Genomic DNA, 15,867 nt, shown 5'->3' with positions numbered 1-15,867 from the left:
AAAATGTAGTTTTAGTTATGGGACAAGCAGAAGTTTGAAGTTTGTAACTAACTTTATTGAGGGCAAATTGAGGGCAAGACTTTTTTTTCTTTTTTTTTTGGTAGCCTTTTCCCCACACAGTCTCATGTTTGTTAGCACAAAGCTTAAGCTGTTCTGTATGCAAAATGCTTACGGTGTAGCTGCTCTTGGTGGAGACAGAGACATCAGCTCAAAGAGTTTTAATATTAGAGATGAGATTTTCTGTGAATTAGGTGACCATGAGTTTCTTTCTTCTGGACTAAATCTACACTCCTTTTCTGAAGTTTACGTCAATCTAGGGATTAAATGGTCAAGTAAATTTGTCTGGGAAGCAACAAAAAATGGTAACACAAGAAAGGAAAAACTCACAAAGTAATGGGCACCTGAAATGTTTAAGAGGTAACATGGAGATCAGTCAAATGTGAAGAACAAGAAAAGGAAATTTGAATTAAGAAGAAATTGAGAGATTGAAAGGGTTATCCAGAAGCATAAGTACTATATATATATATATATATATACACATCACAGAAGTACTGTGATGGCATATAAGGAATTGAAGGGTCAGAAATTGGGGAGAAGCATTAAGGAGGGGATAAGGAAATGCACAAAAAGTCAGAGGAAGTTCAGAGGAATTGGAATTGACAGGAACTGCAAAGGAAGGAGTGTGGAAGTGTTCACACAGGAAGTAGGATAAAAACACAGGCCTGAGAACATGGGGGCAGGGCTAATGTGAAAAGGATCAGTGTGTCAGGGAGGCGGGCAGGAATATAGGGATGGGGTAGTGGGGGAGAACAGGGAATAATGGTGATCTCTTAGCTATAGCCTACTATGTAGTTTAGGAATGGAAGAAGAGTTCTGTATGTTCCACAAGGAATATGATATAATACTAAGAAAGATGCAGAGTTCATGAGATAGTATATATATCTCAATTTTATTTGGAAAGAGAAAATAATTTACCTTATGGGGGGAATTTATTGATGGAGGAACCGAGATACAGTATTGTAATTGAATAGGCTTTTTCTTATGAGCAATTGTGCCTTGCAGGAAATTAGCTTGGGTGGTGTGATTCAGTACTTTTCATCTCAAGTAGCAGGCTTTGTTTTCAAGTGAGTAGGTGTTGGATAGAATTTGAAAAATTTGCTTCTTTGTGTGTGTGAACTCTGCTTCACAAAAATATTTACTATGTAAGTGACGTACTGTGCAGTGTAGTGTATTTCTTTGGAGTATGTTCTTTAAGAGGTGGCTGTAAAAGTTAACATGAAAGAAGCTATGGTATAAATTCTAGCATCTGACTTGTTAAACCAAGAATAGAGAACTGAGAGAGAAGGCTGAAACTCTACTTCTTGTTGTCTTGGAGCAGTGTGGTGTTCAGAACCATCTGCTGTTTGTGGACCCCTCAGCTAGCCCTGATTAAAGATCAGATTATCAATGTAGTTCTAGCCTGAAATCTATAATTCTGTCTAGGCATTATGCTAAGTATGTGTGTAGATACATCAAAACAGCTGAAGTGATTAGAGCTGAACAAATTACTTTCACATTCCTAAAGCTTTGTACTACATTTAAAAAGCATATAGGAAGGGAAAATGGTAGTGAAGGGATGTGGATGTTCTTACGGATTTTATGATGTTTTATGATTTCTGTTCATTGTTAGAAAGATTTCCTTCCTAGAGTATGCAATTTCAAGGAAACTTAGACTGCATTCTAGGGAAGTCAACTCAGAAACAAATGCATTTAATAATCATTTTAAGCCCCTTCAAACAAAAAGGATTACTGTTTTGCTATTGCAATATGAGTACAAATTTCCTTAGCATTTGCAGACACAGAACCCCTGCTCCATAGTCAAATGCAAAACATGCAGTATGGAGTTTTCGAAGTACATATTTTTAATAATTTGTTTGTTTTCAATCACAGTAGGTGCATGTTACACAACAGTAGAAAAAATGCCAGCAGACTCTGCCTACACTCTGAGCTCCATGTAGTCTAGGCGCTAATTGTGCTGATGAGAATAGCATTGAAGAAGCAATGAAGTAGTAAATCTTTTGTAAGCTGCTTTTTGTTTGGTTTCATTCATTCTTCTGCTTAGTTCACTCTCTTCTATTGCTTAAATGATCTGGATGTAGATGACAAGCTTTTCATATATGTATTTCCAGCCCAGTCTGTTCTAGGGATGGAGTGGTCATATTTGCCACTGCCTTCCCTGTGCCCCAGACCATACAGATGTGGCACTGGTGCAAGGACACACGGTGCTTGGTTACATGTAGATTCAGGTGTTTGTCTCCTGCTTCAGTCAGTTGATTCAGTACCTCTTTCCTATTTCATTTAAGAACAGCAGAAGTTCTGATAGGTCTGAACATGCTTCTCTGTTCTTAATTGCTTCAACTTTAATTGCAGAAGTTCTTTGTCACATGTAACTTGTGTGTGAATTTACCTTCCTAATGCTTCATTTATGATATAGGGAAGTACCATCTGTTCCATTTTATAAATACCTTCCATGACATGAACTCTCTCATTATTTTGGCAAAGTCCACTCTGGGGATAAAACTTTTATTTTTGCATCAATATTATGTAAATGAGTATTGTATAGTTACTGTTTGGTACACTAATAATTGTGTCACTTAAGATTCACTTACACTTTGAGGCAGCGGTCTCTAGTGACAGGAGTGTCTGAACTGTTAGTTTTAGTTAAAGCTGCTGAAATTCCAGTAGAATTTAAGAACATTGCTTTCAAGATTGTAATAGTGTCCTGTGATTTCTGTGTTGAGCACCTAAAATAAACGGCAGTTCAGGTGCATTAGTTCGTTTCAGCATATTGATATGAGACCATGCAGAGATTTTCAAAGGTACAGTGAATTACAGAGAAGTTGGAGTGAAATTCGCAGGCTGAAATCTGGAAGCCACTATAGAATAGAAATAATTTTACAATGTTTCAAGAGGAAATAAGTTTATCACTTGACATTGGGTTTTATGTGTAATAATATGCCATTAGTATTATAGGTAGATGCTATTAATAAATTTCTGCCCCGATAATAGAGAGATGATGTCCAACGTGCTGCTTTACCTCTGATGAACCTTATTGTGACAGCTGGTTCTGTAGGTCTCCAGGAGTAGTTAGTTCATTTGAGGTGATTTGTCTTATTCTCCTGAATTGCCCCCTGGATACCTCTGCCATTCTTTGTTGTGGGAATATAGTGTTTCAGGTGTATCATAAACTAGATACAGTTTGTGTGCCTTCTATTCCCTTTCAGAATGGACCCTTGTATGTGTCTGCCAGAGATGTTTGTGGCATCAATTTATTATTTATTTCTGCTAAGAAGCTCTCAGAGGCCTGTTAAGACTGAAGCTTGATTTTGCTGTGTTGCTGTATACTCTTCAAGGCTAGTTTCTTGTCCCTAGAATTATTGGATACCTAAAGTAGAAAAAAGTTAAAGGAGTGTTGGATGGGGAGGGATAGACCAGTTTATGACATCCAGCTGTTCTGTGCACACACTGCAAAGGTCCTCATTTTTAACATAGAGTAAGTACATCATACATGGGGGAAACAACTGTTAGTTTTTCATTGTTTTTTAGAGGTTGTAACAGGAGTGTGTGCTTGTTCAAGCAGAGGTTTAAGACTGCAAATACCAAATAAGATCACTAATATGGGAACTCTGGATTATCTGGAAAGTGTTATGATTTGTTAATTGCTCCCATAAATAACTAAAAATTCTCTTTTCAGAAAGTTTATCACATGCAGAATAAAACGGCATTATGTTCTGCAAAGATTAATTTTTGTTGCCTCTGATGGTGTCTAAAAAGATTTAATACTGGGGAAAAGAGTTACTGAATTAAAATATCTGCAAAAGGAAAATCCCATCAGTCAGCTCATCATAGTGCTCTTGAATGATACAGGGTGAGGATCAGCCTCTTCCAACAGCTGGACTCTGAACCATGAATGGCTTTGGTAGATGCTGACAGCAGACAGAAATGCAAAAACATGAAGCTAGAAAAAAGTCTCTTGGAGGGTGAGGAGCAGAGAATTTTGACGTGGGTAAAGGGTTGGTAAATCTTACTCATCCATTTAAGACAATCATCACTGGAACTTTAATCCTGTTGCCTATGTTACTTTATTTTACATGATGATATATCTTAGGATGTTAGAGCATGTAATATTAAATAAATAGAGATAGATGTGAAGAATTTTCTACTGCAACTTAAAAAAATAAACAACGATTAAATATTAAATAAGGGAGTTTTATTTAACGACCCTCTGTTTATAAATGAGCAACTGTAAAGAGTAAGTGCATCATCTATTACATTGCTTATGAGATCTGTATTTAAAGTCCAGTCATCTTGTCTTTGAAAGCAGATATCTGCAGTGTTAGAGAAGGAAAATATATTTCTCAGCCTAAAAATTGGTTAATACAGGAGGTGAATGTATTCTGTAGAAATAGTTGGCAAAAGCTGCTTCCATTCTTTCTCTAAGCATGAGATTTTATTGCACAAGAATACTTGATGCCTGTTTCCTGGTTAAGTATCTGTTGCATTTCTAACTTTTTTGTAGTAGGGAAGCCTGTGGAAATCAATTAATACACAGATAAAGTATCTGTTTATTTAGTGTGAAACAGTCTCATTTAGTGACTTGTATTAATAATGTAGCATTTTGTATCTCTGAACCTCTGATTTGAGTTTTCTCTTCTGATAGAAGTAGTGTGTTAGAGAATTCTGGGGTTTAGGCATCCCTTCTTTGTTTTAATAAATGCATTATACAAAGTCATCATGCTCAGGTCTGGTTTTATACACAACAGAGAGCAGTACCAAATTCTCCCACCATTTACCTTTGCAGTAGAATTACCTTGCACTTTCAAGTATTAATTTCTCAAAGCACAGTGGTATCGCTTTTTTCCACCATGCATATCCTTAGCTCAAGAGTTTACTACATTCTTTTGCCAAATACACCAGTGCTTGTTTAAGCAGATTGCCTTGGCATTGGGCCCACAAGAACTACAAACCCAGATACTGGAGAAATAATGCTTTTGTTGAAAGGGACCTTTCAGGGATGATTCTGCCATAAATTCTGTCCCTTTTTTACAGGTTTGTCTCTGAATCTTCAGTCTCTTTAGCTGACAGGTCTCACAGCAAGAGCTCATTTATACAGATTAACTGTCATAGCTACTGCAGTTTTTCACAGGCATACTCCAAGTAAAGTAATTGCCCCAAAGTAAAGTTTTTTAAAATTACTGTTGCTCTAGGATACATGCAAAAGCTACAATGCCTTGTCCTGGACTATGCCTGTAAGGGTTTTTTTCCACCCTCTGTATCAGTCCCTCTGTGAATGTGCAAGGTGATCAGTGGAAGGAAACTGGAGAGGATTTAGAAAAGAAACTAATACATTGAAGGAGGAAATGACATAACAGTAGGAGAATGGAAAGAGGATTCTGGAGAGGGATAACATAATTTAGGAAGTTTTTTTACTACCCGCTAAAACAGAAGAGTGGATTGAAGCCAGCGGCATTGACAGTTCATTTCTAGTAGAAAAATAACAAACTGAGACAGAATGTCTGTGGATATCTCTAATCTTTTGAGTCAGCAAGGATTAATTACAACAAATATCAGATTGCCTGTAAAGATATACCTGAAAAGTCAAACTATTGTGCTTCCTGGATACAAGTATAAAAAACTTGGTGTTGTTAATTTTTAAACAAGACAGTCCAGTGAGGCACAAGAGCCTTGTCTTAGTTCTGCTGTCTCTACAATAACTACTTGATTGCCTTTCTTTTCCTTAACTGACCAAGTTTCTTCCTGTGCCCTTTTGTTTTTGGGAAGGGTGTTCCTATATGTGTTCAGCATCTGCAGCAGCCTCTGGCATTATTACTTATTCTGAAATACTGGAATGGATGAAGTGCAGGATTTATGACTGTTGAGTAGCCTGATGTTTTAAATTAAAAATAAGCAATTTTAAAAATTTAAATTTAAAATTTAGCAATTAAAGCAAATAGCTAAAATTAAGAGTGAGATCTGATTTTGTTTTAAAGAAATAATGTTAAGATAACAGTGTATAGTAGATCAAATATCAATGTGTTAATATTTTTTTGTGTGTTTGTCAGTTAGGTGTTCAATATAGGGAAGAACACATAGGTTTCTGGCTCCAGGATAATTTTTCAAATGACACGATGATTTATTTCCCAAAATTTTGTTACTGCTTTAGCAGTACTTCCAAGCATTTGTTGTTGTTGTTCCAATGGACTATTTATTTTTAAAAAAGGTAACTTTGAGACTTTCCTCAAACTCAGATCCAGTTCTATAAATACTTTCAGCAAAATCCCATCCAAATAGCTGAAAATGTGAAATAGTTACTTTTATGCTTTCCAAAAGGAAGTGTACAAGTGGGTAAGAAGGAAGGAATGTGTTAGAGGTTTTGAACTCTTTTAAATGCAAAATAAATTAAAGGTGATGGCCAACTCCTTCCTCTTCTTCTGTCAGTACTTCCCATGGTATGCTGTCAGGTTTAGTTTTTTTCTTTCCCTTGTCTGGAATGAGAGAATTTGAGCTGCTTGTTTCTTTTGAGAATAGCCTGTTGGGCTATGTACTGTTTATGGTTGACAGTATCTCAGTCTTTTGTTTTTAAACTCATTACTGGAAACTGGGAGATTATCCTGGGGAAGGATGTGTACGTGCTTTTCCTTGCTTGCTGCCCTGAACATCTGCTGTTGGCGGCTCGTGATAGAGGATATCAGGTTAAATGTAGTGTTGATCTGATCCAGTATGGCTGTTTTTCTATTTCTTCACAGATAATTAATTATTTTCTTGGCCACAAAGAAAAAAGACACTGGTGTGAGGACACTTGTATAAGATAAAGACCCAGACTTCTGCCATAAGTTTGGCACAAAAGATGTTTAATGAACCACTAGAGCCTGGGGACTCTCCACTTATGCTGCTACTGCCCTGGTTTTCCCCATACCCTTTGGCTCTGTAAAAGGTGCCAAAATCATCTCTGGGATGTTCAGTTTCTGAATTTCTGTCTTCCTGCTTTTTTTCCTCCCTCAGTTAAATATGCTAATAATAGAACTGTTTGTTTCTCCTCTCTCCACTGAAAAGAGAAAAAAATACATTCATCTTTGGTGCCAACCATCTAAATTGCACAGATCTATTTAGACAATATAGATTTGGGGATTGGTGCTAATCTTTTTCTTTTCTGTTTTCTTCTGGGGGGGAGTGCAACTAAATGTTTGAAAATTGTATATCCTGGTGGGCTTAAATCTTTCTATGCAATGTGAAACAAACTTAAACAGAAATTATTATTATTATTATTGTTAATAATAATAATAATAATATTGAGACACACAGACTAGAATGTAGAATAACATTTCAGGATGTTTCAGTAATTTCAGACTGATTTCTTCCTGGTAAGATAGCTTTAGTTCAAATTAGTTGACATATTTTACTGTTCGAAGTAGAAACCTTTGAAGCAATGAAAATTGAAATTGGTCTTCGGCAAGTGAAACTTGACATTGTTCCCACATGTGGAAAAAAGCTTTGCTACTTATCACTGGTAGCTTGAGTCCTCTGTCTTGTGTTCCTTTAAAAATCTACACTTGATACTTCCCTAGTATACTTCTGACTAGTAATTTACCTTAAAAATGGTTTCATCATATTGCCATCAGAAATCACACAAAATTAAATGAAAAGAAGACATAAATAGTATATTTGGAAAAAAAGATTGCACAGGCAAGGACACACTCAAGATGGTCACATTTGAGTTTCTGTTTCAGTTCATGTGCAAAACACCACTTCCGCAATAATGTGACTTCTTATGTACTGCAGAGAATTTGGTTAGGTTATTTTTTCCCTTAAGTCAAAGCTTTATTTACTGTTTTTGACAACAGAGAAGTCTGAGTGCTCATCAGTAGCTCAATGGGACTATGAAAATTATTTATGTGAACTCAGACTCAGTTGTGCTGAACCAGGTGCTAAAATAAGCATCCTTACAATAGAGTTTTTTGAGGCAAAACTAGAAACATTATATGAAAGGACAAAATGATCCCACCATGTGAAATAGTCATTTTTCTCCTTGTTCAGGAGTTCACTGGGCATTTTAAATGAATAAAAAGAAAGGCTAGTGTATGCAACATCTGAAGCCATTTTAAAATTCTCTGCTTCTAAAACTACTGAGAATGCACCAAGAAGTTGAATTAGGGTGCATTTGGTGCTTGTGTGTGCACTGGTAAAGTATGTGTTGTTTATGAAACAAACACAAGCTTAGAAATGTGAACTGTAATGAAACTATAGCTGGATTTAGACTGATTTCCCAGTGCTAGGAATACTGGGACAAAGAAAAGGACAAAGAAATATGAAGAACAACACTAAAGACAAAGAGCTGACATTTTCAAGTTTTATCCTGAAATGACTCCTTTGAAACACTAGATGTGAATAAACACCAATATTGTTTAATTAAACAAAGGCAAGTCATCCTCTCTATTTTTTGGTCTGTAAGCAAGACTGAAATACGGTATTAAAGATGCAAAGCTTTTCAGTATTTTGCCCATTAATTGTAGGCACACATAGGCACTCTTAAATGTCACACGCTGTGAGGAGATTGAGCCAATGAAGGGAGGAATAGACAAAATCTCCTAAGCGGAGGTGCAGTTTTCTTACCACAGTTGGAAACATTGTAATTGCATTTCATAAATGTATCCAGATACCTCTTCAAATGGCTAGATATTTGTTATTCTTTGTTTCCTGTTTAGGGAGCTTTCCAGAACTGATTTTCCCCCCCGATTTCCAGTTTGTTAAAGTTCAGGTACATCTTTGCAGTGACACAGCTGAAAAGGCAGGAAGAGGATGAAGAGAGGATCCAAGAAAGCCTGACCTGTACAGTTTCAACACATTAAGGTTTTAGATTTTGCATGTTGTGTTGTCCGTGGTGCTGTCGGTGGGGTATTTTCCCCATTATCCTTTGCTTTGAATTTTTATGTGGACCAGCTGTCTGACAGGGTTGATGCTTGAATTGTCACTGGTGTATTAGAGGCATTAGCTGCCATTAATGTTGGACACTGGTTATGCTGTGCCTTGTGGGGTTGTTCCTCTGCTGCCTGATCCTGGTGAAAGTGGAGGTTGTTTGAGAGATGTTTCAAATCAAAATGATGATTTTTGTTGAGGAAGAGGATTTGAGGTTTTTTCCTTACTGGGAGTTTGTGCTTTCTGAGGCAGTCTTGGGCCAGAGGATTTCATGAATCCATAGATCTGTCAGGATGTCTGAGCACAGTAATATAAATTGATCCTATGCATTTATCTTTCCAACTTTTCTCTTCCCTAAGAATAATCTCCCCCAAACTGAGGTGCAGAGATTTAATATTTTCTCAGCCGCACACACAAGTCTAAGACTTAGCTGAGAATTGAATTTGTAAACTTTAAGTCTCTGGCTGTCAGCCTTCTCTTTGGACTGTTGCTGGTACTGCTTGGAGACATTCCTTTCACTTGGATTCCAAGAGGGTGGTTGCCCTTTGATGCAGTCATCAATGAAATTATTTCTCTGTAGTCAGCTGATTTGAGGGTGCTTTTCTGAGGTTATTTTTAGAAATCACCAAATATACAATGAGGGAATTCACTTCATGTATTTCCATCCAAACAGGTGACTAATCTAACTTTAGAGATCACACTAGATACAGATTTGTTGTAGTAGATGTAATTCAAATTGCTGAAGAGGGTGAACAGATCTGGCATGGCTTTTATGGGCTTGCTTAGATTGTTTTATTTTCCCCTTCCACTGTACTTCAGAATTCAAGGTGAAAAGGCCTCTGCGCTTTCTGCTAATAAGTTTCAGATGTGAACTATAAAGATGCTGGAGGTAAAACCTCCAATGGATATAGCAGTACCATGATGCTGTAACCATTAATGTTAAGGCACTGTCTAAATTGGTGGGATTCCATGGAATGCGGTGAAGATTTTTTTTTTTAGCTATTTGTGGTCTAAGTAGATTCAGTCCAATAGATTCTGATTCCCAGAATCAAGGAGTTTAATATTTCCTTTTGCATTCACTGTGTTAAAATAATTGGATAGACTACTAGGGGCTGACTTTTCTGCATTGTGTCTCTTACACAAATAATTAGTAATAAAACAATGGTAGGTCAGATGTGTAGCTGCTGCAATTCATTGAAATGTTTTGAAAGAAAACTGGAATTAATTTGGTGAGTTTTCTTTGCTTTGTCATGTGTCATGCTAAACAGCTCCCGGCATAATACAATTTGTATTCTTCAGTATTATTCTTCAGTGGGGTCTAAAGATACCACCATCTCTGGAACATGTATTTTCTTCAAGTTTCACAACTTTTTGTATAACAAACCTTTTGTATTCACAAACTTTTAATTTGTATAACCATAATTCTGCTTCTCTCTCCTCAAACAATTCTACATTTTTGAGTCTGTTCATATTTCACTTCAGTAAGCAAAACAGTTGTCTGCTTTTACTTCTTTCTTTGAAATAAATTGATTATAAGTGCTTGAGCATTCTGGGCAAGATTTAAACTTGAATTTTATATAATATTGGGGAAAGCTTAGCCTAGTGTTAAACTGTGTGAAAGATATTTGAGAGATATACAATTTATTTTGCTCAGCACAGCAGTTAGAAAGTTCATATAGTTGAGAATGCAATTAACTAAATTATCCAGGAAAACTGAAATTAAATTCCATTTTCAATATTCTGCCTAAGGAAGTGATATTGCTCAGTTCTTCAGCAATGTCAGAACATATGATGGGTGAAAACTGTTTTAAGCTTCTTAATGATTCAGCATGGAAAGACAATACTGTGTAGATAGTTTCCTGCTAAGTTTACATGATGCTGGTCACTAGCCAAAGATGGAGGAGGTGTTTTTTTGGGTAAGGGGACAGAATAGGTTGTATGGATGGGGTGGACACAATGACAAGTAATTTATTAATTATGGAAATGAGTTAACTATGTAAATAGTTGTAACTACAGCAGGTTTCCAGGACAGAAATTTGTCAAAGCACAAATGTGGTATTACATTTTTCTCTTTTTTTTTTTAGGCTCTGGATGTTGACCGAACTGTTCTCTATAAAATGAAGAAATCTGTCAAAGCCATAAACTTATCTGGTCTGGGTAAGTACATAATTCCTGTTAGTTTCTATTGGTAAAACTGGAAGATTTAAGCAGACAGATGTCATGCTGAATCAGAAAGAGTTATATGGGTAACTCTGAGAAGAGAAATATGTACGTTTTAAACGGCAATCTTGAATGAACTGTTTGGTGATGAACTCAGTAAGGATAAGATGTTGTGGGGTAGCTAAACTTCTGCTGCTGTACTGCTGCTGAAGTGGTGAAGCTCTCCTCTTTCTGCTGGGTGTGGGCTACCTGTTCTTTCTGTCATGCCTAGTGCTTGGCAGATCCCTAGATGAGTTTTTAAGCTTGTATAAAGCTGCATGTGCAGTGAGATCAACTTAATTGGGATTAGATGAGCACCTGAAGTGGTAGGGCCATGTGTATCATCAAGAGATGCGGTGGGGATGTGGGGGTGGGAGTGAAATTACTCTTTGGCAGCAGTAAGAAGCTACATTGGCCCTACTGCTTTGTGAAACCTTAGTCTTCCTCATGGCTTCCACTTATGCATGTTGAGAATTTCATGACAAGAGGGAGCTGATGAGCTGAAACTTTCTATTGTCTTGATGTAAAAAATCAGATATTCTTCTTATGGTGCTGTATAAAATACAAAGAACTATTGCTGCATGCATTTTCAAATGTGTGCCAGTCTCTTAGAGTTGTGTATGTTTTTCTTCTTTGAAAAAAATAACTGAAGCTTTTTTGTGAGTAAGAAACAGCATTTGTTTTTGTGGATAAAAAATGGCATTTGTTTGGCTTTTGTTCTCATTGTGCAGTTCATAGCAATTAGGGTTTAACAAATCCTATATTAAATGCAAAATAGATAGGCCTGTCAACCTTGGAGAGCCACCAATATCTGACAGAACTTGTGGCCATGTTGGTGTTCAGACAAGGTTAGAACAAGAGCTGTTGTTGTGGTCTAATTCATCTCTGCTAATTGAAAGGAAGTTCCTTGTCAAATGTAACAAAGATGTTATCTTTGGATTGTGGAGGGTCCAGTTTAAGATTCATCAGGAGCTGTTTCATAGATTTGGCATCCTTTCTTATTTTTCTTACTTGGCTGGGTTTTTTTGGCTGTTGAGTTTTTTAAAAAAATTATTCTTAAGTGCTAGACTATGCCTTCTAATCAGAGAACTTGTTAAATCAGTACCTTGCCCACATTTTAAATTTGTGCTGCCCACCCAATCTTGACAAGAAAGGTTTGGAGGCATTTATCTTCTATCAGTAGTAACATCACTAACCAAGCCACTTGTCAGCCCCTGTGGTTTCTTTTGACAAAACAAACCCCATGGTCCTACACTCAGAAGAGCACAGTAACTGGATTTTTAGTATAGATTCCCTAAATAGTTAATATACATGTTTTATCTTTTTTAATGTGAGAGTTTACAAATGTTATTAAGGATTACATAGTGACTCCCAATTTGTACATAGCTTGGCTTCTTACTTAAAGAAAGCCTCTAAACCCTCAAAACTAGATCAAGTTTCTGGTTTTGATAGATTTCATACCTTTTATTTGTGGAGAAACTTTAAAAATTTGTCAGGAAAACACTATAAGACAGGAAGAGTATTTTGGACGGTTCCATGTGAAAAGTAGATTTTTGTGTTCTTCAGAAGCACTTGGGGAGTACCAGCCCAGTTAATAGTACTGCTGTAATAAACTACCCCAGGCATTCTGGGGAATGTCTCAGAATCCAGAAGAACAGTCCTTAGGATGCTGGGGAATAGAAGACTCCCAGGGATGCCATGTGGAATGGGTGCTGTGCTTGTTTCCTAAAGTAAAAAGTCAGCATGGCTCAGCTACTGGCTGCACATTTAACCATAACACTTAATGGTAGCAGCCTTTTCACCTTGCTTTCATGCAGGGGCAGCTTTCTCTTTTTGCTGTAGGAATGGTGGCCTGACCTCTTCTCTCATCTGGGTTCACGTAAACTAAGCTGGATTCAGGAAGCAGCAAGAAGGCAGAAAGCAGTGTGGAAATAATTCACCTTACTGGGTAGATGTGAGATCTAAAGGAGCCGTGACCTGCCACATCCTCATTTTTGCTGTCTGTGCCAGTTTATTGAAAGCTTGTTCAGGTGTATATATGTCACACAATAGAATTCGTTTAACATCCTTCATTCTACAGCAAAAGTTTTGGTAAGTGCTCAGCCCTTGCTGTTGGTGCTGAGGAAAATAAGTAACTTTCAGTGCTAGTACTCAGTTTTTAAATTTAATGGCTACTGCAAGCTATCTGTCACAGGTTGCAAATTTAAGTGCTCAAGTTAAAGACTTGTAGAATTAATGCTGTTTGTGTAATTTCCGTTCTTCTTGTACATTATGTCAGCCATTAATTGCATGGTGTTATACCACTGCTGCACAGGGTTTTAGTTTCATATATTGGAAATTAGAGAAAATTTGTAGCTATGTGAGAAACAAAGTTCCTAAATGGCTGTCCAGATAGAACACATGAACAGACAGACTTGTTTTTAATCTGAAACATGGTAAGTTTATTGAGCTTTGTATATTTATTACGTTTATATATTATATATAAATGTATAATAGTATACTAATTCACTGAAATTTGGGAAAGGACATTGTATCAAAAATTCTTTGTACATTTGTGTTAATGTGTACAAATGGGCTTCAAATGAAACTGAATCATTGCTTGTTTGAACAGATTAATCCTCTCAAAATAATCTTCAGGATTTATGCTAGTTTCATGTAATGACCAAGACAGTCTTTATCCTTATTAATGCATAATTATTTTTTCTAGGGTACGGTGTTTTTTTTCCTTTGAAGCTTTAGAAATCGTCTACAGCTAGAATAAGAAATAGGCAATGTTAATTTTCTTAGGTGTCAACTTGGTGTACTTTGTCCAACATGCTCAAGCTTGACATGGCCACTTATCTTTGGTTCAGAAAAACTTTGTTTGTTTTATTCCACAGGGCAAATTGACTTTTGACGAAGGGGCTTTTTATGCCTGTCTATATAGGCAAATAACTGGTGACATAGGAGTAAATCACTTGGGCAAAGTAGTTAAGAGTGAAGCCTCTCAGATTTCCTTTATATCTGAATCAGGGGAATTTATTTTATGCTTAGATTTTCTCTCATGCCCTGGGCTGAATAACCCCTCAACATGTGCAGCTCAAAGCTTTCTGAACACTGATGTTAGGTGTGTGCTGGATGAATTGTCCTGGTGTAGCCCAGGACCACTGGATGATTTCTAGGTCAGAGCTTCTGATTTTGTTTTCTCACAAAGGAATCTGGTTGTGATGAACCAGAACTGCTTTCAGAACTGAACTGGCCGGTGGTAAATGCAGATTGCTAGGATTTGCTTCAGATTCCCAATGCTCCCCTGAATCAGACAACTAACGTAGCTATGATTTTGTCCTCCTCTGTAATGTGGTTTATGGTCCTTTTCCCTAGGGTGATTGAAGAGTACTTTATCTATTGCCTTCTGCTGTAGAGATCCAAGACTGCCAGCATGCTTTAGCTCCTCTCTTTGTTTTTCAGCACACAGTAAAACGTAATAGCACACAGTTAAAACAAGAAAGTGTTAGTAATTTCTAGATTACTAGAGGTTCTAGAATCTGAAAGTTCATTATAGGAGTTGGGACTTTTTGTGAGGTCTCTGCTATGGTGCAGAAATATTATGGGTTTTTCTAGAGTGTCAGATGTTTCTTTTGTCTTGGCGCATTGTCATTTGGAAGGGTACGTACAAACTGGAGTTAGTGATATATGTCATACTTCTGGCATATCAGTGTTAAAGTGTAAATAGTGAGTGGTTTTTATATCGAGTAAACGTGTTTAGCAATAAATCTGGAAAGTTTTTTTTTAAAAAGAAAACCCTCAATTGTTATTGCAATAACCTTTTATCTACTGATGAGATCTTCATGTTTTGCTCTTTTTGAAGCTCACGTGGAAAATGAAGAACAGTATACACAAGCACTGGAGAAGTTTGGTGGCAACTGTGTTTGCAGGGATGACCCAGATTTGGGAACAGCGTTTTTAAAATTTTCTGTGTTTACAAAGGAATTAACTGCACTCTTCAAAAATTTGGTAAGAATTACTTAAAAAAAAAAAGTTTAAATTTTAAAACCAAAGGCTGTATTTTAGAATTATAGCAGCTCTTCATAGTGAAGACAATTTGTGTTTTAACAACCACTGTTCTTAAAAAATTCTCAGCTTATGAAAATATCTTGTGTCCTAGGCTTTTCCCCTTGCAGAAGTCAAAACAACCCAAACCAAAGAAACCAGAAAAGAAACCACCACAAAACAAAAACACAAACCTCCCTCCTCCAACACTTCTCACACCTAAAAGCTTCCCACAATTAAGTAGTTATGCATTATAAACCACACATCTCATTTTGCTTTAAAATTGTGAAACCAGCAAAACTCAACTTGATTTACTGTGTGATCACGATGTTTTACTTGACTTTTTCCCACTTTCCATTTGTATTTATAAAGGGATATTTTAGTGGTCCTAGAAAAGTGTGCTTTTGCTTCTCAGGGAAGTGAGTCAGGGACACGAAATCAAGCAAAATGTTAAAACAACAGTAGACTCCATTGGGGACCAATCCTACAGCTGAAGCCAGTAAGTCTTAAAAGCCTCTTTGGTGAGCCAAATGGGATGGAGCCAAATGGAAGAACAGAATTTTTAATTGCAAATGGAGAATTTTCAGCCTCAATTTCACATTAATCAGAGGGTGTAAAAAGGGCAGACCGATTACATTCTACGAGCTAGAGCTTTCCCATGTCTTTAATACCAAATTTACTTGAGTT

The 15,867-nt window shown here is 36.7% G+C and overlaps 1 protein-coding gene across 5 annotated transcripts in view; it reads left to right on the top strand.

Annotated features, from left to right (window-relative positions):
• The window catches only part of ASAP2 (ArfGAP with SH3 domain, ankyrin repeat and PH domain 2), an 86,475-nt gene that overhangs the window by 8,278 nt on the left and 62,330 nt on the right, over positions 1-15,867 (top strand). For all 5 annotated transcript variants that reach the window (XM_086875897.1, XM_086875895.1, XM_086875900.1 and 2 more), the window contains exons 2-3: positions 11,037-11,109; positions 14,999-15,144. In XM_086875897.1, coding sequence (XP_086732023.1) covers positions 11,037-11,109; positions 14,999-15,144 — 219 coding nt within the window. The remainder of the gene's footprint in view (positions 1-11,036; positions 11,110-14,998; positions 15,145-15,867) is intronic.

This window comes from Cyanistes caeruleus, chromosome 2 (assembly GCF_971803275.1).
Source record: "Cyanistes caeruleus chromosome 2, bCyaCae1.hap1.1, whole genome shotgun sequence".
NCBI classification, from domain to species: Eukaryota; Metazoa; Chordata; class Aves; order Passeriformes; family Paridae; genus Cyanistes; species Cyanistes caeruleus.
The sequence above is the reverse complement of the archived record's forward strand: the minus strand, read 5'-3'. Positions and strand labels throughout refer to the sequence as shown.